The following is a 25,019-nucleotide window of genomic DNA, read 5'->3' on the forward strand; positions in this document are numbered from 1 at the left end:
AAACATACAACGGACCATATGTCATCCCACCATTGATGATTATTTCTAATCACGAGTAGCTTTAATTTCCCAGACATTAGTGATGCTGCACACAGCTTCAACTTCTGGGTCACACAGTGAAGATACAAGAAAGATCGATGCTCCTCACAGCATCTGGCTAAATATGACTCAACAGGCTAAATGCAGCTGTGATCAGCCTTTTCTCCCCGATCTCCCTTTTAGGTAGAAGGAAACTCTCACGGTTCTGCTGTAAATGCCCTATGATACTGGCAGATGAAAATTCCCGGCTTCTCCACACGACCGTTCTGTGCCATCTGTATGCCAATGTCAGGTGCTTCCCACAAACACCTTTCATGAGCACCTCACTGCTTTGTTGCAGTTCACACAGTAATTCAATCTATGCCAACAAAAGGCCTATTTGAGGCCAGCAGTCTGTCTGTACGCACACATATAATGGGCTTTAACAGAAAGGACAGTTCCTGTTTGAGCACGTCCTGCCATTAATTAAAGTGAAAAACTTAATGAGGTAGATGAAAATAGAACATATTCTCCCTCTGAGACAAAGACACTCCAAAAGGGCCATTTCAAACAGGATTAAAGGAATTCAGAAACAACTTCTTAAATTTTGCAATGTATAATTCTTAAGTGTAGGTTTTAAAAGTGTGACATTTAAAAATTGCAGTCTTCAAGGAAATGTGATATACTAATAAAAGCTGTACTATGACTATATTTGAGTAAGTCCAAGTGGAATTACTTGTAAAAAAGAATACTGTGCAGTACATAATGAACTGGCATATTGATTGTGAGGAATATTCTATTGCACAAACACAGGGATGTGAGCTTGAATATACACTTTGCGCATAGCGATGCGCATAGTGATGCGCATAGTGATGCGCATAGCGCATAACACTCATTAAGTGAGTATTATACTGTCTGTTTTACTCCTTCAAGCTTGCAAATGTTTGGTCTTCTCTCAAAATCTGCGATGGCGAGTCGTTATACCACAGAGGGAATATAAAATGCTAAGATGAAGAGGAAGCCAAACCAGGTCCTTATAACTTCATTACAATTTACAAGTAAAACGTAGATGACTGTGAAATTCCCGCTGTGAGAAATAATGTAATCAAAGACACTAAGAGTTTGTGGGTACCCCTCACAAATAAGATTCCTAAACAGAGCCCACTTTCTTGCTGCTTTCTGATTTTTTTTTTATCTCGAGTTCAGGAGGGAAATCAAGCTAGCTCTAATCATCTCCAGAAAGTACAAGACTTCCTTATTTTCTGCTTAGAGAGACAGAAACACCTTTAACTTTTTTAATTAGGCAGTGCACAAGCAACATAGCACCTCCTACACGTGAGAGTCATTTTGATACAGCATTCATTGGGCATCATTATGATAAATATGCTTGATCAAGCCACGAGTATAAAAAAAAAAAAAAAAAGAAGAAGCAAACAACAACAAAAAATCTGTCCATTATTCCAGATTGATGACAATGCTGTGCGTTTATATTTAAGCACAGAGGTTTTGCTTTTTATACCAACGTCCTCCTATCCTTATAAATGGTGCAACTTCCTGTTACCATGGTACACAGACTTAAAACTGCTCCTGTATGCTAATGACGAGCTATCAGCAGATCATACTTGCTAATTGAGTTCAGAAAGCATCACCGATTGTCATCACGATTCATTTGCATACTACTGCTGAATAGCCGGCATATCTGCCTGTGCTGAGAGATAATGCAAGGTCAAAAACCTTCATTATCACGACAATTAATTAAATTAAATTAAATTCATTGCAGGCACTTGATCTAATAAATCACTATACCTGTGAATATATTTGAACTCAATTTCTTCAGCAATATGAGAACTCTAATGCAACTGCAACACAGTCTAGTTGGTCAAAAATGATCATGGTTTATAGGCTATAAGAGCTCATACTGAGCAGCAGAGCCCAGCGGTGCTCAGGGAAGCTTTAATGACTCAAAAGAGTCAAAGCAGCACAGTCACATGCTTGACCCTTACAGTTACACAGAGGGAAGAGACTCTCACTTCCTCGCTGCATTCTAACAGTTAAATCATTAAGAACCTTAAAACCTAACTGGGACAACGGTGTTAAAAAAAAAAGAAAAGAAAACTCTTTGCACAAAAATTTGCATACAAATTAGATCTATGTTGTTGCTAAAGCTGAATTTCATTAAGTTCTTCTTAATTGATAAATCTGAAAGGTGAACGGTGGATCAGGCTTGCATACTGAAAACTAATGATTGTAGTCATTTTATAACATATTGATGTTTGGGGAGAAAGAAAAGATGGGACTACGAACTGGAATCTGAAAACTTCTAGTTTTAGCATTCATAAAGAGGGGGACTATCATCAGCTCAAAAGAAGACAACTGTGTCTTTTATTGTAATTAAAAATTGGGTTTCTTGGATGAAGGCAATGTGCTTTCTAAGGTGAATAATCTACATGTCAACTTTTTTGCAAAACTACTTTGGTATAGCAGCAGCAAAGCTGGATATTGGTGGCACTGTCGTACTAAGAGACAACACAAACATGCTGATGCAATTAAGAAGTACATCATGCACCAAGTTTAGTGAGTCAGCATGCAGCATTTGCTGATGAGCACTAAGCACAAAGTACTGATGGGAGTGTCATTAGTTCTGCAGGTATTTTATAAATATCTATTGGACATGTTGAAATCGGATTGTGGCTTTAGATGAAAAATGAAGGCATAAATTTATAAGTGAATGACCCAGCAGGCCAGTTAGGACTTGTCTGTTAAATATTGTGCAGAATATTGTTAAAAGCTGCTGTCCCTTTGACTTGATATAAGTCGATGTAATTTCACTGTCAGAGTTTGCGGAAGATTCATTCCACCTGCCTTTCAAACAGAGATCTGAAATGTTACACTGAGAGCACAGGCTGGTCTGTATCCAGGGCAAAGGTTTGTGAAGAGGTAAATGGATTATTAATGAAGTAAAACAGGCTGATTAAGACAGAACTCCAAATACCAGAGAGCAGTAAAAACTCACTTTCTCTACTGGATTCAGGCAGCACTGGCAAAGTTCACATTGAACAATGGATGAGATAACGAGGCAGTCGTATTTTTTAAATGAATCCCAAAGCAATTAAGACTGAATCCAACAGGCTAAACCTTGAACATTTATTTTTTCCATAAATTGAAAAAAAAAAAATTCAATGTGGGAAATTACAGAACTGAGAAAAAAAGTATTTCAACTTCTTGCATAGAACAAGAGAAGGAAGAGGAAAGTTTCCACTTTTCTCTGACAGTCATGTGATAAAGCCACAGCCAGGTTTCATACAGTGAAACTGGATGCTTGGTTTCTCAACAGCAGTTGTTATGTAGGGGTCTGGCATATTAGAAGACTAATCCTCATGTCGTGGGTGACCTTTTAATCACTGTTGATTACTGTGCTTATTTGCATTCCACAATAAATGCACATCAGATATGCAGACATGAAATGGGGCCATTCAGCTTGACATAATGTTGATCTAAAGACGGGAGTAATTGCATGACAGGATAATTCATCGAGGGTACTGCAATAATGCCACTTTCATTTAGAGTGGCCAGACTTAAATGAGCTGCAACATATACGCTGAAGTGTCTGCCTCAAAGTCCTAAGTGATTTGTACCTAACAGGAAACACATCATTTCACTTGTCTGCGAGCAGAAGAAACAAGTCAAGAGTCCTTTCTAAAGTAGTAAATATACATGGAATCTTTCAAATAAAGGAGCTTAAAAATGTAATTTTCACAAACCTCTTCTATATGCCTCATCTAAGTTTAACAAAAAATTTTGGCTTAGAATCTAATCTAATATTTAAAAAATATACTTGGGAAATGATTGCCTTTCTGTCTGTATATCTGTAGGTAAGGGGTAAACTCAACACAAATCTCAAACTACTGAAGACACAAAACAAAGTCAAGGAAGTTTTTAAAACTTTGGATCTCCCCTTCCTCTGGCTGATAATGGTTCGGTCCACCGTCCACTGTCTGCCTTGTGCTCTGTGCTGCATTCAATGAACTTCACAAGTGGTTTCTGGCGTTTCATATCTAAATTTTGGAAAATAACATAACCGCTTCCAGTCTTGATTTGTTACTATGCTATTATAAAACAAATGTAGCTCAGCTAAAATGCAACTTCTTCTCGCTGTTGGGGCGCTTTTACTTGAATTACTCACACACGGAAGAGGGATGAGATCAAAAGAGATGGCAGGAACGACCACTGAACCCTTTGAATTCATATACACTGACTGTACTGGTTATTGTGTTAGCATTATAAGCATGCTGAATACACATACAGCTTAGTACATTTTTCAATTCCGTTTCACAGATGCATTATTTTTTAAGCAAAACAATATTTTGTGTCAACATGACCTGCATAGCAGACTAATCACCGTTTTTGTTATGGGAGTTGCAGCCTGGTGTAGTTACATCTTTGGATAGGTGTGTGTCAGGTTATGACACAGCTACAACTTCATTCTCTGTGTTGATCTAACACCGAACCAGGAAGCATTAATCAAAACATCATTAGTGTAAGCTGATTGTTAAAGTAATCACGTCAATCACTTATCTAAGTGGCCCGTTTAGTTTTTAGAGTGTCTGCTGTTTTGCTCTTCTGTTCCTGTCCATAACAATGCGTGTCACATCTGCTCTACTCAAAAACTGGATGCTTTTACTGCACGTCTTTTACACATTACCGACAAAAAAAAACACAGTGCAGAGTACTGAAAGCTGTTGAAATCTTCCATCCACATGCTGTGTTTGTGCGGCCATTTTTTGCTGACTGTCAACAGCAAGTACTTAGGTTCACTGTGGATTTGTAAAAAATGTTTTCTGTGACTTTCTCACAACCCTGAACTGCCAAAGTATTTTTTTTTCCCATCTACAGGGACCTCATGATTTACATGAACTTATCATGCTTGGAAAAAAAAAACACAAACTTTTTGCACTGGTCCAAAACAGCCGACTTTTGAGTGAAATGTTGAAGCGTTTAATCAGAATTCAGTCATGATATAGAGGACCTGAAACCGACGGCAATAACTCCCCAACAAAATGAGAAGAGATTGATCAATTTTACTGCCTGCAAGACAAATAACGGCTCACTCTCTGTGTGGGGTAGACGTCTGTGGTCACATTAAGAATTAATAAACTAACCTTATCATCCAAGGGAATTGTGATTATTAAAAATTGGTTCATACAAGCCTGAAGCATACGGTGTAATGATACCCCTTCACACTGAAAGACGGGCATAATGAAGGAGGAATGCAGACCGGAATGTAAAAACAGAGACAGAGAGAGCGAGAGAGCATTTGGCATAAATGTGCTTGGTGAAATAAATAGTGGAAATAATAACGACATAAATATGTCCTAAACAAAAGTACAATTTGATTTACAATAAAAGCACATTGCAAAATGAAAATTAAATACATAAAGTTTATGGAACTAAATCAAGGGAGAAAGCAAATATAGTGTAGTATTCATTGGCATATTACTTCATTTATCCAGCCGTGTATGTATTTTCTTTGCATTTATCAAACTTGACTTTTAAAAAAAATGTATCCATCTGGTCATGTTCCAAAACAATTTGTTAAATATCTTTTTGTTGTTGCGGTAATTAGTGAAGTCAATGTGAGTGGGAGAACACATTTTGCAAATTTTCACTAATTACACTTCACGATCTAACATAACTTTTATCTGTATCTGTTAATCAGGTATTATTGTTGGTACTGGCCAACTGCTTGGCCAGACAGCTGAAAATAATAATAAAAAAAAAAGTTGCCATGTAACATTCTTTTTAATTGATGCTTTAGAAATATCTACATCAGATTGCGCGTAAACACGCTTTCAAATAGCCTGCGTACAAACTCGCATCCTATCAATTTAGAGGACATGTGTGAGCCCATCTCTATTGCCAATTAGCTGTCGCTATTAAGCCACGGCCAGTTTGCGTGGGGGAAACGGCAGTTGGTGGCTAACCATGCTGATGCTGCTGTCACCAGAGCAATTAGAGCCCATAAATCCGTTTGCAACCTGGAGGAAGCGAGAGCTGATGGGTGGGGAAAGAGTAGGAGGTGATGCCCATCTCATTAACGGTGCTATCACAATGTGCGGACATGAAAGAACTGTCTGCTGGTGCTCGGAGTTGCAATCCCTGTGGGAAATGTGGCATGTGTGAACTGTCCAAAAACAAGACACTATGATGACTGAGGGATCTTCAAACATGGGTCATAAAATATTAAGAAAGTGCAGAAAAGAGTACCAGTGTTAAAAATAAAGTAATAACCATGTGAATAAATGTATTTTGTTTCTAAGTTAGGGCACATCTCCTGCATGTTTCAGTGTCACTACCCTCATCAATCTGCTCACCCGCAGCGAAAGGTTTTTATTCAGCAAAACAAGGCTCTAATAAAACCCACTGAGCATCCAGCTCAGTATTCGTAAAGCTCGTAAAGAAATGAACTCATACTGAATAATAGTTGTTCCTCAATGTCATCTGCAAAAGTTGACATCCATCTGTGATATCCATCTGTGTAAGCAGGACACATTTCAGGGGGCACAAAACGTTTTGCAATGGTTGCATTTTGAATTTGCCTCCAAGTTGCCAAAATATGAATTAAAACTTATACATATAAATCAATTTCAAGATAAACCGGTGCTCTTAGTGTCATGTGACAGTCTCAGGAAACTTTTAAGGCTGCACAAGCTGCCATGAATCTATTTTGTCCCTAATGCAAAAAGGACGTGCACGCACAACTTCTTTCCTTCTTAGACTGTCAGTGGAAACCACTAATAGCTCTGTCGAGAGATGAACTAATGTGTCACCTTGGGCTCTCACTGTGTGGAGCAGGAAACAACCCAATCAAACAAACTTTGGTGGATGGTGTCAAACGGAGAAGTTTTGCTAATTTGTCATGAAGCCAACACCTGTAATATTCAAATAAGCTCGAGTATAAATTCCGTGGGATAAGTCAGATTCTGACAGGCTTGCTTCTCATTGAGTCGAATAACAAATTAACTTGAGCAAGTGGCTGAATGCACAAGCTAGAATGCAGAGTTATTCTCTTAACCGTCGCAAACAAGCGCAAGCAGACAAAAGCTAAAGTTGACAGAGATTCTGCTGAGGTGCAGGAGATGACACACTGGGCGAAAATGAAACATTTCATATGCTGCAGCACAAAGCAGCAACTAAAACGAACTGCTGGGAGCTCTGTGATACTAATCACAACCGTGAAGTTCCCCCTTGAAAGTACAAGATCACATTGGGTATGTGGTTTTTGAATGAGCTTGTTACTCCACTGAATGCATGTGTAGGCATGCATATTTGATGTGCTGAGAGTGGGGCTCAGGAGGGTAAGGGTTGCCTTATGCACTGGCACTGCAGCTCAGCTACATCAGAACAGATGTGATTTGCTCACCTGCAGGACACTGGGGAGCATCCGGGCATAGATACACCGATATGTTCTCCTTTGTGACCCAGGTGGAGGATAATATTTTGTGGAGGGAGTGCTCTGAATTTTAAAATGAATATGGCTTGCAGCAATCAAATGGACTAATGAAAGCAATAGAATCGAAATTGAGCAGCAATGCAATCTCTAGTCAAATGTCTTAGCTGGCGATGATGTTGGAATGACTTTGGAAGGGGTGGGCAGGAGCTGCAATAACAAGCACCACACCTGCTGTAAATGGCTACTTTCAAGCTTCACCCAAACAGAAACAGCTCTGAGTCGTGCAATTTCTATTTAGCCACATTATTTTGGTTTTTTTTCTGTCTGATGATTGCATTCAATTGAGACTTAACCATGTAAAAGTGTATTTATGGCTCTTATTGGCTGTCAGTGCATATGTGAAGAATGTTTTATAAAATAGTTTCTGGCTCCAAAGGAAGCTGTGCAAAATGTGATGCATTGCCCGGAGGAGGAAACAGTGAAGCTGTTGCCTTCGAACCGGTTGGATTTTTGATGACCAAATTGGCTTTGCATATACTGCAGGCACCGAGTTCTTGGGAGGAACAAGTGTCTGTTCGTCTATCCATCTAATCTGAAAACATCTGAAAGGCATTCTTAATAGATGCCAAGACCACCTCAAGTGGCTCTCCACAATGTGGGGGAGCAGCAACTCTACTCTGAGCCCCTCTCCCAGAACCCAAAGGCCCAAGCCGGAGATGACCGCTTGATGAAACTAACAAAAGAACATGATCTGCTAAAAGGAAAGATGTGATTCTGAGCTTATGAAAGCTTTTGATTCTTTATTTGATTGTCTATTGTGGGTCAAATAATCAAGTCAAAGGCAAAGCGAAATGCTAAGTAGGCAGAGTAGTCTTCTATCATGTCGGCAGTATTCAAAGCGATTGCCTCGTAAAGGAACTCCACATAAAGCATGGATGCTGGTGGGAAACTGATTTTCTTTTTTTAATGAACAGCAAAAAAGACTTTTTCGTAAGACCGTTGTTGCCATGTTATTCCATTTTAGTGCAGTAAAACACATTCTGAAACTGTGCACGCCTCTTATGAAAAGAGACAAATAGAAGAAATCCTTTCAATTCCATATCACCCCTAACTTTCTCCGACAGGTGCACAAAGCGGGGCTCTGGACGAAATTCCAACGCTGCAAAGCACAATCCATCTCTTTTCTACATTTTCAACAAAAATGAAATCAGGCAAGGCTCACATCAATAAAACAGGAAGCTGCAGCAGCATAACAAGCAGGAAAGTAAAGAGATGCCGAGACTAAGTTTGGAGATTAGCAGACGGCATACACCAAAGCATCTATAATTCATGTCATTGTTTGCGGCTGCACTGACTGCTCGTCTGGTTGCTACACTGCTGAGGCCTTGTGCCGATATTTGCATGGAGAGAAAAATATTCGAAAAAAAATATTGTTACCCATTCTGACTGCTGTTCCTTAGCAACAACAGAGTAGGGAGTTTAAAGCAGTATGGACTTTACGTGTTTTTGTACGTGCGTGAGTCCAGAGAACTTGTACTTACTTATTTTGCATCATGTTCATGATTATCCAGTCTGAGGGGTAGACGTTTTTCCCAATCAGATCTTTAAACATGATAAATGTTTCCATTAGGAAGTCCTGTGTGAGAAAGAAAGTTCTCAAAATTAAAACTGTTATTCTTAGCACCTCTAAGATAAAAGCACACTACAATGAACTGATGGGGATTTGTGGTTTTCATACAGAGACCAATTTCAGATGAGCTTTTAAGGTCAAGGACATGACTCAAGTATATCCATTTTACAGGTAGCACTCGAAACCAATAATCCGGCATGATGTTAAAGCACATACAGTATATAGCAGTACAATGAGACTACAAAGAGCTTAATTCATCTGACATTTGGATGGTAATAATAGCACACGTAATTGCGCTATTATTCCGTAAAATGCCTGGTTCTCTTAAGATCCCACCATAGCATATTAAACAGGCTGAGGTCTGGATTTTGACTGGACCGTTGTAACACCTTGATTCTTCTCTTCTCCGGGTATTCTGTTGTGGATTTGTTGGTGTGCCTGGGTTCATTGTCCTGTTGAGTGATCTAAATTCAGACTAGCTTTACCCGTCCTAAATGATTACCCCTCCATCACTGTGCTTGACAGTTGGTATGAGCTGATTGGGCTGATATGCTGTGGTTGGTTTTCCAAATGTGGTGTTTTGCATTATGGCCAAACGACCCTATTTTGGTTGCATCTAAGGACATTTATATAAAGGACATTACGCCAGAAGTATTGCAGTTTGATCAGATGCATCTTTGCAAACCTGAGCAGTGCCTTCATGTTCTTTTTAGAGAGAAGACAAACTACTCCTGAGAACTATCATAAAATAATCCGTACAAGTTCAGTATTTTTCTAAATGTACTGTAATGACCTTTAACATTTACCATGCTAACTGAGGCCTGTCGAGTCAGACGTAGCCCTTGCGCTGTTCTACTTCAGCAGTTAGGCTTAGTTTTGTCAAATAGACACGGACGTGACATGTCATGCATTATTCATAATTTGAAGATCTGTTTCTTTTCCTCTCAGTGTCACCAAAACAAAATACCTAAAACAAAAGTATGCATTTTAATCTATCTGTGGCTGTAGCTCTTTACTCCTGAATGGATGGACCTTGTTGTTTTGTGGTGGAGTGATGGAGGAGGTGGATTGCACATCAAAGTCATTTGGGTCGCTCTGAAATGTGTATACGGCCTACAACGGCTTCAAGAATAATAAATCTGTGGAAAAATTCCAAGCTTCATCCCAGGGATTGTTTATCCTGCCATGAAAATTGGACAAGCCATCTCACACGTACCCTGTGCACTATTGTGAAGGCCAGAGAGACCTGGTGCTTATGCTTATTTTTGATTTATTGAAAAAGATTGAAAATGCTGAACAAAACGTCTGCATTAAGCAGCTCTATCACATAATAATAATTTAAAAAAAAAAAAAAAAAGTTGTAATCTGACTGAAGGTAATATACAGTATCTGTCAGCTTGCATTTATTAAAGCTATACCTCAAATGCAAATCAGATGCTTGTCCTTCCTACAAAGCTCCAGAGGCACTTACTGGGATGAAAGCAAATTGTGAGATTTTGTTATTTGTTGGAGTGGAGTAATAGAATGCTAATCTGGCAGCAGATACTTGAGAAAGACTGCTTTGAAGGCAGGATTATTGGGAAATCCAAAACCTCTAAGATTTATCCCTCCTCCACCATGTGTTAGCTGCAACAAGTGATCCATTCCCCCTCAGGAGCTTGCTGTTCAAGTAGAAGCCCAAAAGCAAGGACTCTAATAAAAATAGGTTTCATATGTTATTGTGAGAGAAAAACATTTATAAATGACCTTATCTGACTTTTCATTTTTGGGGAAAACTAAATTATACTTAGCTAAAGCTGAGAGTTTGGAGTTTTTATGAGTACGTAGACAGAAATATTCACAGTAGCACACACAGCTTTAAGAGGAACTCACCACCACATCGCTCCTTATCTTGCCAAAGGTGCTGATCAGATAAGTATAATGATAGTCGTCCATCTGCCTCAGTGTAGCAGTCATGCAGGCCACGAAGCTCCCCTGAAGAAAAGAGAGAAGTGCATTCAATAAACAATCAAGTTCAAATAGAAGGACAGAGGACAGAATGACTCTATGCCTATGATTTTGATAGCTGAGCTGATTGGATCCGAGTGCTGAAGCTGGTTTGGCCTTCCAAGTTTGAAAAGGCAGGCACGGTCACACGAGGTGTGTTCTCATTAACCTGCCGCCCTCCACTCCGTCGCTCTTTGTCTCCACTGATTATAATGCCTGTGAGGTCCCAAAAGTGCTGTCTTTACTTTTCAGCGCCCTATCCTGGCTCTGGTTAGCACAGTGTAAATGTGCTGTCAAGGAGAGATAAGGGAAAACCAATGTGTGGCTGGCGGGGTGAAAAGAGCTTGCTACTGCCAGTCTGTTGTGTCATTCCTTTGATGTGGATGGACAAAAACCTGATACATTCTGGAGAAAAGAACTACAAAGAAACTTGGGAGTATCGAAATATATCGGAGAAACCCTTCCTGACCATTAGTGTAATAGGGTGGAGTGTGTATGGTTTCAGGCTGAGAGAATGAGAAGAAGAAGAAATTCACAGTCATGTTTATTTACTCCAGGGATTTCTGCAGAGAGTGGAGATAATCACCTATCAAGAGACTTAATATGAGAACAAAAGAAAAGCAAAAGGACAAAATAGGCAAAGAGATGCTGTTTGCTATTAACTAACTAAAGATGTGGGACTAATGAATTATAAATCTGAGAAACAAGTTGCATAATATGCATTGTTATTTGAGAGAAACAAAGCTATTTTTCTCATTAACTGTCAAGTAGTGATACTTTAAAGTTTGATATATTGTTTTGATACAATATTTTTATATTTCTGGACAAATATGAGCAAAAACATAATCAGAAGTCCTGAAGGTAGAAGTCAGAACACATAGCATATATAAAATATCACAGTGGGTCATTTATTCACCGAGTAATATGATCCCACATTACATAAATGTGAGTGGCAAAAATCTATGAACCTCTAACGCTGCCATTGCATCTACAAAGACAATCATGCTGGGTCTTTTCAATCAATGGGATGGCAAGCAATATATTTAAAGATGACCCCAGTAAAAGGTTGCACAGCCATCTTGGAAGAATATGGACTCCAACAATTCAGTCAGACAGATTGTAAAAGAAGAGGAAATTCAAAACCATGATTAGTCGACCAACTAAGATCACACCAAAGTGATGGTCTCCGAGGTCACAAGGAAACCAGAATAACTTCTAAGCACCTAAATCTCTCTTGTATCGGCTCATGGCAAAGATCAGAAAATGGACAACAATGGTGTATGGTGGGACAGCAAGGAGAGAGGGACTGCTCTATGGAAAGGACATTGCTTTCCGTCTGCAACTAGGTAAAGATCCAGAGATTGCAGACAAAAGAGACATAAAGAGAACTATATGTTCTCAATAAGAAGAATTTTGTTGATAAATATGAAAACAGTGAATTCCATCAACACAAATGATCCCATGTGGGAATGAGGGTGTTAGTATTATGGTTCGGGTCTGTTTTACTACATTTGGGTAAACTTACCAACATTATTGCAAAGACGGCTTCTGAAAAGAAGTCAAAGGGAAAATTTCAAGTCAACGTTCTGACTTCCGAACGTTCCAAACAAACAGATGGCGGTGGAGGGACCTGAAGTAAGCAGTTCATGTGATGTGAGGAAAATCTTCCCACAGCTGAAGCTGTATAGCGGAATGGGCTAAAAGTCCTCCAAGCTGACGTGCAACTTGATATGGTAAGTGTACACATATTTTTTCCATTTGGAATGTTGAATCATTTTTATCCATAAATAAATAATCAAGCTGGGTATTATTGTGCCATTCGTCTGAGTAGGTACTCCAGATACTTCTAGGAACATCAATTTATTAAAAATAACAGCGGCAGAAATATAGTTGAAATAAACAGTAGTCAAATGATGTAGAAAGAAGATATGAGATTTTCCTAAGAAACAAGAAGATAAAATTCATTATTACTAAAAAAAAAAACTAATTTCCTACAAGCAAGTATCAATCCATCAAAGAGGAAACCTTGTTTGATATTAATCTGGAATGGGATCATAGGAGGACTGTCAGTGCCGCTCTCATGCATGTGAAGCACACACACGTTTCATGGTAGTTCATTTTCACAAGACATTTCTGCTGGAGAAGTTCTTTTTGAGCAGTAATTAGGCCTGACTTATTAAAAATCCCGAACACACACACACACACACACACACCTCACCTGTCCTTACCAGTTCTTCTTTCTTTTTTTTTTCACTTAGATAATGTTAGTTATTCCTTAAATTAGCACATACCACAAACAACACTAACGAGGAAAGTAATGCAAAAGACAACAAAGGATTAATAATGCAATAAACCATTGATTATGTTTCCTTTACTTTTTCTTATGCTGCATAATGCTGATGGCTGCTTCACTCTCTTCTCTGCAATGCCTCACAGAAACCAGTGTGACTCATGTTATATTAATATGGAAATGTTTTTCTGGGGAAGAGAGGGCAAGGCTCTTTCGTCTGTGAGGGCATGTTAGCTTCAGTTCTACAGTATTAAAAATAGAGAAGAAATTTAGACAACCTGGTAACAAAGTAGCCAAAGAATCAGCATATATGTTTATAAAGTGTTTGGAGTGAGTAAAAGTTTATTTCTTACAATTCTTCAATTCCCTTATTCACCTAACTGAAGAACAAACGTAGAAGTAACTTTATCCAAAGGATATAGATAACCTCTTGCACTGAGTAACTGATGTTGGTTAGATCTTTTAGCAAAAGCAACATTATTTAAAGATTTGGAAGTCAATTTATTAATAAGAGGAGCAAGGGCTTCAAAGCAGACAGCAGTCTTTAGAAGTCACTGGTGCCTGCTGAAGCATCTCCCCAAACCACTGAGTGGAGAGGCTAGATCAGCTGGAGGGTATCCCACATTTGCTCATTCTCTGTATCTCCTCAGCTGTGAATGAATCCCCGCGATAAAGAGCCTTGAGCAAACTTTACATGCTGCAAGTCTCAGCATGGGACTTGCCAGAATGCTCCAAAGTAGCATATAGTAGCATTAGCCCTTTAAGCTTACTCCCAACTTTCAATCGAGACTGCCAACAGAACGGTCTTATATCTACAGACGTTACTATTGATTTTATTCCTGTAATGTCTTTGAAACAAATGCAATTCTTGCTAAAAGCAATAGGATCAGCAAGCAAATCCTGACAGCAAAGTAAATACAGTTGAGGGCTCTTACACACACACACACACACACACACACACACACACACAGCTTTGCTGTGGTTTAAAGTGTAAAATATAGAGAGGTAATCTCTCCCTGCAAAAGGAAACACAGACCAATCACTTATATCACTGTGCAGCAATTAAGATGTAAATGCAAAACAGAAACACATGTCACACCAGCTGTTAGGTGTAATGTGAGAAATAAGTGATGGAGTTAATGTCAGCAAATGGGAAAAGTTCAGGTATGCTACAGTACATTGAAGTCTCCCACTCAGTTGATGGTTGTCAGGTTTAGCAGTGTGATAGCCTCTGCTGTCTGTGCAGGCTGTGTTTGGGCTGAACCAGAACTCTGAAGCCAGCCGCTTCTCTCATGTCTCCTCTCTCGTCTTTTCTCACTGGAATGATGCCAGGGCTGTTACCATGACAACTCTTTAATTTTATATTGCGGAGTAAGGGATAGAAGGTAGGTCAAATGAAGCTGTCAAGAGGAAAAAAAAAGATTTTGAAAAAGAAAAAAGAAAAAGACTCAGAGTTGACAAAAGTCTATCAATTTGGTACAACAACACAGGGTAGTTGTAGACAAAGAAGAGCCACAAAAGACTATTTCAGGTGCCGGTGGTACAAATGCAGGTGAAAAGTGAAAGTCATATGAAGAAAGGAAAAATAGAGTCAATAAACAGAAATAGAACAGCGAAGAGCTCCTGAAACATCATCTTTTAATTGCATTTTACGTAGAAAGTTATGTCATGCCCCTGTAATGTGTTCTTCCTTGTATGATATGATATTGAAAACAAAGTTCATCATTAGTGATGGAAATCCTGACAGAAAATGTGTCAGTACACAAAACTAAAGATCTGTCAGTGCTGGATGAAAGAAGAGGTCTGAAAAGCATTCTCTGATTCATTATTATTACCATTTGTGGGACAAAAGATCTAAAGAGTGATGGATATGAATGACCTAAATCAAATCAACTGGTGTTGTGGCATTTTACAAAGGAAAAAAAATGTCCCTTAAAAATGTAGTTAAGGTTGTCGACAGTTTTTTGGCAAAGAATCTCAAAATCCAACTGGATCAACATGTGAAATGGCAGCGGTTGTATTATATAGACTGCACCAGTGCCTTCCATCCTTTAACATATAGAAAAGTCCTTGTTAATCGAATGCTCTTCCTCCTCTGTAATTCCCACATGCCAGACGACTCAGCCCTGCATCGGTGTGTGCTTCCACATATCAGGTTGGCAGCACAGAATCAGCTGAGTGATGACAGCATTGTTGGTTACAGTCACTTCAGTCTTCTGCTCTGCCACCTTTCCCTTGCACACAAAGCCTGTTTCTCCTCTGTAACTACCTCTCTCGCTGGTTCAGAGGCATGTCAGCGGCAGACCAATTTCGATCCCCCGATGACACTTCTGTACTTTCAAACACGACATCAATGAGCAACAAAGGATCATCAGTCCCGGCTTGAAAGGCCATATGATAAAAAGGCCTCGTGAGTGCCGGTTGTCAGCCATAGCTTAGGTGATGAAAGAGTTTAAATGTTCCATAATCATAACAAGTGTATAGGATTGAATAGTAGCTTCAGAATGTGCCACCAAATTTATACTTGCATGGTCAAACTTTTCCTCTGCGGGACCTGCTGGAAGAGCTCCACAGAATGCAGTTTAAGGCAATTAAGCACTGACTTGGCTTTTCAGACCCGAATGCTGAATCCACCTTTTACAGGCAGTGAATGAGTGTGAATTGTGGACCAAGAAAACACGAAAAGTCTTTTATGGGGATATCTATGGTTTGAAAAAAATGGAAACAGCTCAAACTTACCTAAACACCCCATAAAGGAGGAAGTTAAAAACCATTTATTCCCTTGATCATCATGGGAATAGTAAGATCACTGGCAGATAAAATGGACAAGCGTAAAGCCCTGGTGAGGACGAAACGGAATACCAGGAAGCTTCAGGACTATATGCGCAGGCAACAGTGAAGGAGGAGGGATAACAACAGATGGTGTAATCCTGGACGTCACTGTGGAGCATCTCTGCACCCTAGATGTTGGACATTTTGCTGTCAATTTCTTCAATGTCATCTACTGTAACACCTGTGTTAATTGTGAAACTTGGATCTGTGTAACAGAGCTCCTTTCATGAGGTTCACTTATGACAATGAATATTCTATTTTGTAATATTATTATTATTATTAGATTGATTTAATTCTATGAGAAGTGGAAATTCAGATGTGGCATATCTCAAACACAAAGGTCACAAACAAAGAGCTTTTAGAATGATCGCTGAGCTACCACCGGAGTTGACAAAGAAACTAAAGTGCTTTACTTGATGGCCACCAACAGTCCTATCATTAATCTTGTGCATTAATCTATCGAAACAATTTCTCTCATAAACAATGATAAGAGGAAATTTGACTCTTGACATCAATCACGAGATCTCGGAGCTACAAATTCCCCAACCTCAGCCTCCATATCTATCTTATGCTTGAGAGGAAATTATATAGAATTCTTTATGGAAGTGAAAAATCTGTGATTAGAGGGCAAGGCCAGATACATCATACGCTGCTCTCAAGCTTGCATCTCTCTGATAATTCATCTCACTTCAGTGCCAGACAGTGGAGAAGGGAAAAATTGATGTTTGCTCTTGCTGTGAAGGACTTCTATATTAATGGAGCATTGTCTTAAGCCTTTAATTAAGCCAGTAGGGAAAAGGCACGCCGGTCTACAGAGAGCCATGTCCTGAGACTCAACACGTCTCTGGAAGAGAGCAAATCGACGCAGTAGCATAGAGAAACATGGGGTAGAGGGTGTGATGACCAACAGGGACCTAAACCCCTCTATTAATGCCAAGCCTGATCTAATATGGATCTGCTGGCTCATTACAAAGGAACTTACATGAGTACACAAAATACCTCACATGGGTGTTATGCCATTTAAAGTGAGGATGGAGAAACTTTTCATATGCAAATACAGCTGATCTGCACTGCAAAAGCCATGAGAAAGAGCGGCAACCAACACAATGAGACTCCAGATGAATTTTTCCTCAGTTTGACTTCTCACTTAGAGAGGGCTTTAGACGAGATAAAAAATAAATAAATACACAAATAAATCACTGTGGTATTTCGCTGAGAAGGATACTAATTCTAAGATTAATAGCATCAATAGTCCATGAAAACGAAAGAAGCGGTTGACTGAAATCTAAACGTATGAAAATCAATTAACAAGCCGTGCATTGATAAACACTGAAAGAGATAAATACTTTTATAAATGATTTAAAAAATAAAAATAATTTTAAAAAAAGCACATAGACGTTTCACTACAAAAGGCCTTAGGGAAGATTTAGCAGACTATTACATAGCCACACCTGCACACACATGACCTTCAAGGAAAAACTTTCAGAAAAACCTTTCCTGCATCCTCACAAGAATTTTCACCACCATCAGCTTTGCAAATGAACCCTGAAAAACAAGCACGATGCTCGTCATATAACATGCACTGTGGATTTAAAATAGGACTTGTGGGCTGCAAGAGCAAATGCATGTATCAGGAAAAAAAGACTTCAGGAAAACAACACCTAAACAACAACAGATGTTAGACACATGTATTCATTGATCACGCTTTTAGACTTTTTGTTGCAGTCAATGATACGGGGAACATTTCACTATTAGAGAGCAGAGTGAATTCAATTCTGTACCATAAATTCCTGAAAACAGACACCATGTCCTCTGTTAAACAGTTGCTGAGGGAAGGAGGACCATTTCTACAACATGCCCACAAATCCACAACGAACCACCTCAAGAGGTGCGAGCTGAAGGCTCTGCTATAGCCCAACAGCACAAGACTGAACATTTCGTACAAAGAAAGAGCGAAACTCCCTGAAACAAGAAGTGAGTCTTAGTTGTTACACACGCTGTGAAACCCGCCATAGGGGGCTTATTAAGAACAGATCGTGCCAAATAACCAAACTTTTTTTCCCCTCAGGCTTTTTTTTCTTCCTTTTTTTTTTTTTAGGAGGAAAGTGGGTCATACTTCACTCTCTCAGCTTTTCACAAATAATTGACCATCCTGTACCTCTTCTTTTAATATCAATTATCAAAAAAGAACCAGTATAGCTCATGGAACTACTTGTGTCTCTATTGGAATACTGTTTATCATAAGGAAGCTGCTTCTTTTGACATGTGGAGAACAATACCTTTTAGCAGTCACTTTCATTGTTTTAGGTAGAAACAAGAAAACAAGAAAATAATAAGCACAATATCTAATATAACTTAATAATCAAAACAATCCTCCTCAATTTTAAGTCAATTTGCTGTGGTTTTATGTTATGAAAGCAATGTTTAAAGTCGCTGCTTAAACTTTATGTAGTCTTTTCACAAAAACCATCTCCCCATCTTGTTTTTTTCTCTATTTACCACACGGAAACACAAATAGCACAGACAAAGAACAGATGAGCGAGAACAGAACCAGCAGATGAGCACTTTTCACACTGCCTTGCAAAATAGAAGCAGAGATGACACATACAATATGCTGCACTTGGGCCACGGCTGCATGATTCAGAAAGCCCACTCGTTCCCAACGCGAGGCCAAATAAGTGGCAAAGGAGGACGGCCATCCAATGGAAGCGAATGGGGAACCTCTTAGAGGCCAGGTGAAACCATTCACGAGGTTTTCCATTTGAAAAACAGTTGGTGTAAACCTGACGACATGTCAAGAAAAACACTTCAGTCGGATAAATAATGACCATAAAAAAATAAAAATACCAGCACCCAGCCATGAAAGTGACCTGTTACACTTTAATACATCAAAGCATCATACTTCCTTGAACAGACATCTAAATCTATAAAGGAGACGACGATTGGCAATTAAATGAAGAGCTGTTTCTTTCACAAGAAAGCTCTGTGTGGCTTGTGCCGAACATGCATCATTCACTGGAGGGGACAAAGATGTTACTGACCATTGTCTGATCGGTGTGGTAGATTGAGTGGATGTGCTGGAGCATGAGGAGTATCGTGTAGGTCAATAATGTGCTGCAATGTGTTGCTACTGAGGCTGAAACCCAGCTTACAATATTCCGTTTGGAGACCAAATTTGAATCAACCCTTGATGCTCAGAGTGCCCGAAACAGAGCAAGAAAAATTAACAGTTTTTTGACAATTCTGGAAGAAGGAACATAAATGTCAATACACAGTCTTCTCAAAAGGTGCTACAGTTCTGCTGATAGCACATTTCTATTGATTTTCCCTTCATGCGACATGCGTCACAGTCATGTTTAAATACTCTGCTTCATAGACTTGTTTGAAAGTCCTTCATGCTTTTGCTTTGTACATAGCTTTGATGAAAAGACCTTAAGACTGCAACAGATGGGGACACAGTCCCGTTGACGTATCTGCTCGGCACATTTACAGCTTTGCTTCGGAGCCAGAGACTTGCTAGGGCAGAGCTGCTGCACAGCCGACACATCATATCAGTCTGTGAGCTGAAAAAACTCACAGACCGAGCGCACACACAGTCACACACAAAAAACTCTCCCTTTCTGTATCTCCACTGCTGCGGCGTCTAAGCCACAATAAACTGACAGCTCCCTTCTCCATCAAGTAATTCAACTCCATACAGAAATGACAGTTATCTCTTATGAGTCCTCTGGGGATGAATGCGACGACAATATCTGACAATACACCAGGAATAAACTCCTGCAACTAAGATGTAAATACAAGCAATGAGGGAATTTGTGGATTAAGAAAAGATTTATACTAATACTTTAATTTGGGATTGTGTGAGATTCTGTATCTTAACATAAACCATGAAAGGGGGAAAAATACAATGAAAAGACTTTTTCCCTATTCCACTTGGTAATGCTAACTAATTACATGCCAAATTAGTATTGAGGTATTGGTGTGAAAGCAGTATGAGGGGATCTGATAAATATCCTGCCATGTTGCACAAAACTAGCAGTAGCAAACCCCGTGTGAAGTTAGCTGACCGCCACAGAACACGGAGTAAATAAGCTGTGCTGCAGCGGTGCTTTGCGATGAGGTCACCCCACTAGACCATGTGTAGAAATCCCCCCATAAGCCCCCAATAACAACAACACGGCAGCTCTGAACTAACAGTGCAATAGTATGCGTTCATTCATTCATTCGTCTTAAAGTATTGGTGAAATAAAGACGGAGAATGCCTTATTTAGAGACTGTATTGTCAATGTCCTGTTCACTCCCGGTATATGGATATACGTGGATCTCGAGAAATCTAAATACCGTCCAAAGGACGCCGACTTTCACCAAATTGTTATCGGTGAGTAGATGAGAACGTATTTTATGCCAGAAATAAGGTCCAGGTTTAAAAAATAAATAAATAAATAAAATAAAAAATCGAACTTTCCCTTTAACACAAACATATAACTGAGAAGCTCTGATAAATAACACAGACAGAGGGTTCAATAGTGTTGCATAATAACTTAGAAAGCACAAACTTAAAATGTGGAAGCGCCTATATTGTACATTCACGAGACAAGGACATCGAACAGGGGTCCCTGAGGGCTCAGCTTTGTGGTAATGAAATCAATAGGAGAGGCGAGTCACTCCAGTGACTGGTCCACTGCCACTGGTTTATTCACCTGAGAAATTGTTTGCTTACACAAGCAAAGTGCTGTGCAGATTCCCATCAAATAAAATGGCAAAGCCTATCCTATCCATACATTTAGTGATCACCTCTCAAATGAAGTTCTATCCATTAAAAATATACCATTTAGCAGGGTTCACATGTGAAACTCTTCCAAAGCACTGCGATGTCCCAAAGTCAGATCTTTGCAAACATATTTAAGCTTTCTCCTGCGTCAAATCTGCAGTCGTGAAGTAGGCGCGTTACTGTCACTTCAAAAATAGAAGCCGGTCTTATAAAACTGTGTTGTGTTGCTTGTGCACTCTTCAGCACTTAAGAGGGTGCAGGCAGTCAAGAAGCAGGAGTATTTTATGTTCTGCTGTAGAGAAGTGAGATGAGGCGAGGGGGTGAAGAAACAATAACAAAACTTTCTATTATGTCATAAAAAACTTGGCTGAGAGAGCAGCGGATGCAGTGAGATGGTGATAAACAAGAAAAGGAGGTCTAATGGATTCAAGTGTGACTTGACACAGCAATATTTGTCCTTATACACTTTGAAACTTTGAGCACTTTCTGGCATCTGAATCGTCTCCTTAGCACTGACGGAGAAGTTGAATATTCTACCGTTACGTTGCCGACAACATTTCTCGCAACATGGTCCACATTTTGCATTTCAAACTCACATCAGTGGACTCAATTTCTACAGTTTTCTCATCAACTACATGCATTTCTCAAAAGTCTTACGTTGTTGCGTATAAGATGATTAACAAGAAGACCTGCTAAAATGTTACACATATCACATGTGTGGCATTTTCTTTCTCTTTTATGAACTAAAACACTCCAAAACCCATTTTTTTGCTTCGTCACCGAGTCTTAAATGTAAAAAAATGGTGGAAAACTTCTAAGGATCGAAAATGTTCTGTTGGCACTGAATATTTACATGGAGCATGTTACGCAACTGGCCGAGCTGAATATGACCCAGAGCGTGGAAAATGTTTTCCAAACAACGTGCCCTTTTCATTACAGTGTCATGATTTAACTTCATATTAAGATTTAGGTCTTATATGACAGAAGGCCTGCAGCGGGGTTTGATGATCATTAAAAACTCAACAAAATTACCAGCAGTCATAACCAGAAAAGGATTTAACGAAGATGAGAAAAGACTCGATTAAGACTGGTACTAAGGAGCGAGCCAACTGAGAAAATGTTTTGTTTATTAACATTTCAAATCTGGAGGGAAAACACCTAAAGAAGAACAAAAAAAACGAAGATCATAATGAGATGTGTCACATTACAAAATAAAATGGCTTACAATGAGGAATAATAGCTATCATATTGTAGGGGGGGGGTTCAATTGATCATAGATCAATGTTGAAGTTTTCATTGCAAGAAAGCTGTTTGCAATGTTATATTTACCAGTGCAGACCAGAACAGATGAATGGCAAAGTTGCTCACACATACACACACTTCACAGCAGCTGCCGTCTAGAGAGCTGCAGCTCATTACCATGATACCTGAGGCTTAACGCTGAACTTGGATTTTCCCTGTTAAAGAAGGAGGGTGAGATCCAGCTCTAAAAGCATCCAACCAGACATGCAAAGCTCCACCCTTTACATGGTCAGGTTTTAGTCATAGGGGCTCTTTGCTCATTTTGTATTTTGTTCATTAAACACTGCACTGGTACACTGACACAATCCAATACACTCCAATTAAGTCTGGGAAGAAAATGCACGTTCCCAGGTGAAAACACAGGTATTCTCCTTCACAAACAGTGTTAACGACACACTAGCCTGTGACAGATGGATAAATAGCTGAGAGGAGATCAGGCAAAGGGGAAGCAGATGGAAGCGTCTTCCCGCCTGAAGAAAAGAGCTGTGAGGACTCCGGGAAATTGAGATGACAGAAGGTGAAAGGACTTGTAATGAAACTCTTAAGGTTGACAACACACGACAAACATCACTCTATGGAGATGTTGGGCAACACAAGAGAACTAAAACCACAGGTGTACATGCAGACTGGCTAATCTCAAACACATCTGCTGCCGCCTTTCTTGGGAGGAATCCTTGCACATCAGGCTGTGGAGCCATCAGGGAAAGTGCACGCTCAACAAATCTGTTTGAAGTTGCAAATCAATTCTCCTGCTCAACAAAAAAAAAAGTAAAACTATGATGTTGTGACGTAAAGATGAACATATTGTCTACATGGAAGTATGCCAAATGTAGACCAAACTAGAGCTGTACTTTCTCCACTGCAACCTTCCCTCCGCCCTTCACTCTCCCTCCCTCCCTTCCTCCCGTGCTCCCTCCCACTCTCACTTAATCTCTCTCTCCCTCCCTCTCTCTCTCTCTCTCTCTGTGTCCGTCCGTCTCACCCAACATCCACATACACTCAGACGCACACAAACAGAGAAGATGAGAAAGCCAGAGAGCGGAACTGCGGCGGCGTGATGGGGATATTCTGTCTGCGTGGGCTCCGTCGCTGAGGTGTCCAGAGTTCAGCTGCGGCGCGCGTGTGCCTGTTCGTGTGCGAGTGTGTGTATGCATGTGTGAGTGAGTGAAGGCAAGCCCCTGCCGACGTCGAGCAAAGAAAGGAGAAGGGGCGCAGAGGAGAGGAGAGGAGAGCGGATGGAAAGGGGGGTGAAAGAGAGGGGGAGTGTTGACTATCTGGGGCTTAGAGGAACCTAACGCCACTGGATCAGCGGACACCGATGTGCAACAACTACTTTCAACTACTGCCACTCCTGCGCCGCCTGCCTGCATGTTCTCTTAACTTCTACCATGGAATAGCCTCCTCTTCCTGCTTGCTTCTGATCCACTAAGGAAACTGGCATGCATGGGCACAAGCGGGGATCTAGGCTATCGCATCCTTAACGTCAGCATTTCACAGTCTGAGGTGAGTCGCTCCTCTTTGCTCTTGTCCTCTCTTCTAGTTCTCTCTCTTGGTCTGCAGCTGCATGATGGAAAGTCTGTTCAAAATAACCTCTGGAGAGGGAAATCCGCAAAATCTACTTGCTCATTTGGGATAAGCCATGAGGAACATTTCAATAGAAGATTTTTCTTTCACGTCAGCTGATGAAATGTCAAATATGTGTGGCGGATGAAAGGAGGTAAATCTCAGCTCGACTTTGATGCCTCGTTTGGGGGGGGGGGGGGGGGGGGGGGGTTAAAGGGGATTTTGGGCAGCAGTTGTGGAGTGATTTTGTCACTTTAGAAAACTTTCAACTTGAAAATTTTTAAACCTACAGTAAATATGAGGACTTGAAAAGTGAAAGAAAAAAATCCCCCCCAAAAAACTGTTCACCATTGCTTGCTGACATTTATAAGATCTGGCACGTCTGGGTTTTTTTGTTTCTAAGATCATTTTGATCCAGATTTAAACTGACTGGATCGGCATACGTGGGTAAAAACCTTGCTTTCGTACAGGGGCTTGCATGATGCTGCATTTCCTTTCAGTTTTGCAGCTGAGTGAGCGTTACATAAAACACGCTGATTTCTAAAAGAAAAGAAAAATTGCAGAATTATTGCACAACGCTTACATCTCATATGAAGGCTGCAGTGTTCTGGAGGCAGGTAGCTTGCAGCAGAGGAATAGGTAATGAGAGCTTAGCATCAGTTTGCTGCATCTGATGAAGGACCTTAAGTGAAAGCCAATCAAGATTTTTGAACTGGGTGAAATCTGAATTACCTTAAAGATTATTAGTGGGTGTGAATGCGTATGTTCGTGGATGTGTGCGGCAGGAACAGTGGACGGGAACCCTCACATCAGCACTGTCCTTCAGTCATGTCAGTCCCACTCATCCCTACAAACCTCCTGCTGTCGCCTTGTCTCCCTTTCAACCACAGCTCACATCAATGCTCTGATACAATCTCCCCTACGGTCTATTTCACTTTCCATCGACACTGGAAAGAAAAAGGGACAGAAGAAAACGGATGAAGACAGAGAGGGGATACACAGCAAGAGGAAGAAATAGAAACAAGGCAGGAGAGGTTTCTTACTTTTATTTCAGTTAAAGAGTATTAAGGGCTGATACTCAGCAGTGACACGAAAAGTACATACCTGCAGTCACCGCTTCATGTGATGTAAATTCACTTGTACAAAATTACAGGGTAGGCATGAAAGTCGGAGTCAC

General features: G+C 40.0%; 2 protein-coding genes across 3 annotated transcripts in view; one reads left to right on the forward strand and one right to left on the reverse strand.

Annotated features, from left to right (window-relative positions):
- The window catches only part of dock1 (dedicator of cytokinesis 1), a 189,502-nt gene that overhangs the window by 48,633 nt on the left and 115,850 nt on the right, over positions 1–25,019 (reverse strand). For both annotated transcript variants that reach the window (XM_075457886.1, XM_075457885.1), the window contains exons 28-29: positions 10,971–11,072; positions 9,010–9,104 (exon numbers count right to left, since the gene is read on the reverse strand). In XM_075457886.1, coding sequence (XP_075314001.1) covers positions 9,010–9,104; positions 10,971–11,072 — 197 coding nt within the window. The remainder of the gene's footprint in view (positions 1–9,009; positions 9,105–10,970; positions 11,073–25,019) is intronic.
- Positions 23,267–25,019, forward strand: part of insyn2a (inhibitory synaptic factor 2A) — a 33,442-nt gene continuing 31,689 nt past the window's right edge. The window contains exon 1 of the mRNA XM_075457888.1: positions 23,267–23,782. The gene's annotated coding sequence lies outside the window, so the exon portion shown is untranslated. The remainder of the gene's footprint in view (positions 23,783–25,019) is intronic.

Source organism: Odontesthes bonariensis, chromosome 23 (genome assembly GCF_027942865.1).
Source record: "Odontesthes bonariensis isolate fOdoBon6 chromosome 23, fOdoBon6.hap1, whole genome shotgun sequence".
Lineage (NCBI taxonomy): Eukaryota > Metazoa > Chordata > Actinopteri > Atheriniformes > Atherinopsidae > Odontesthes > Odontesthes bonariensis.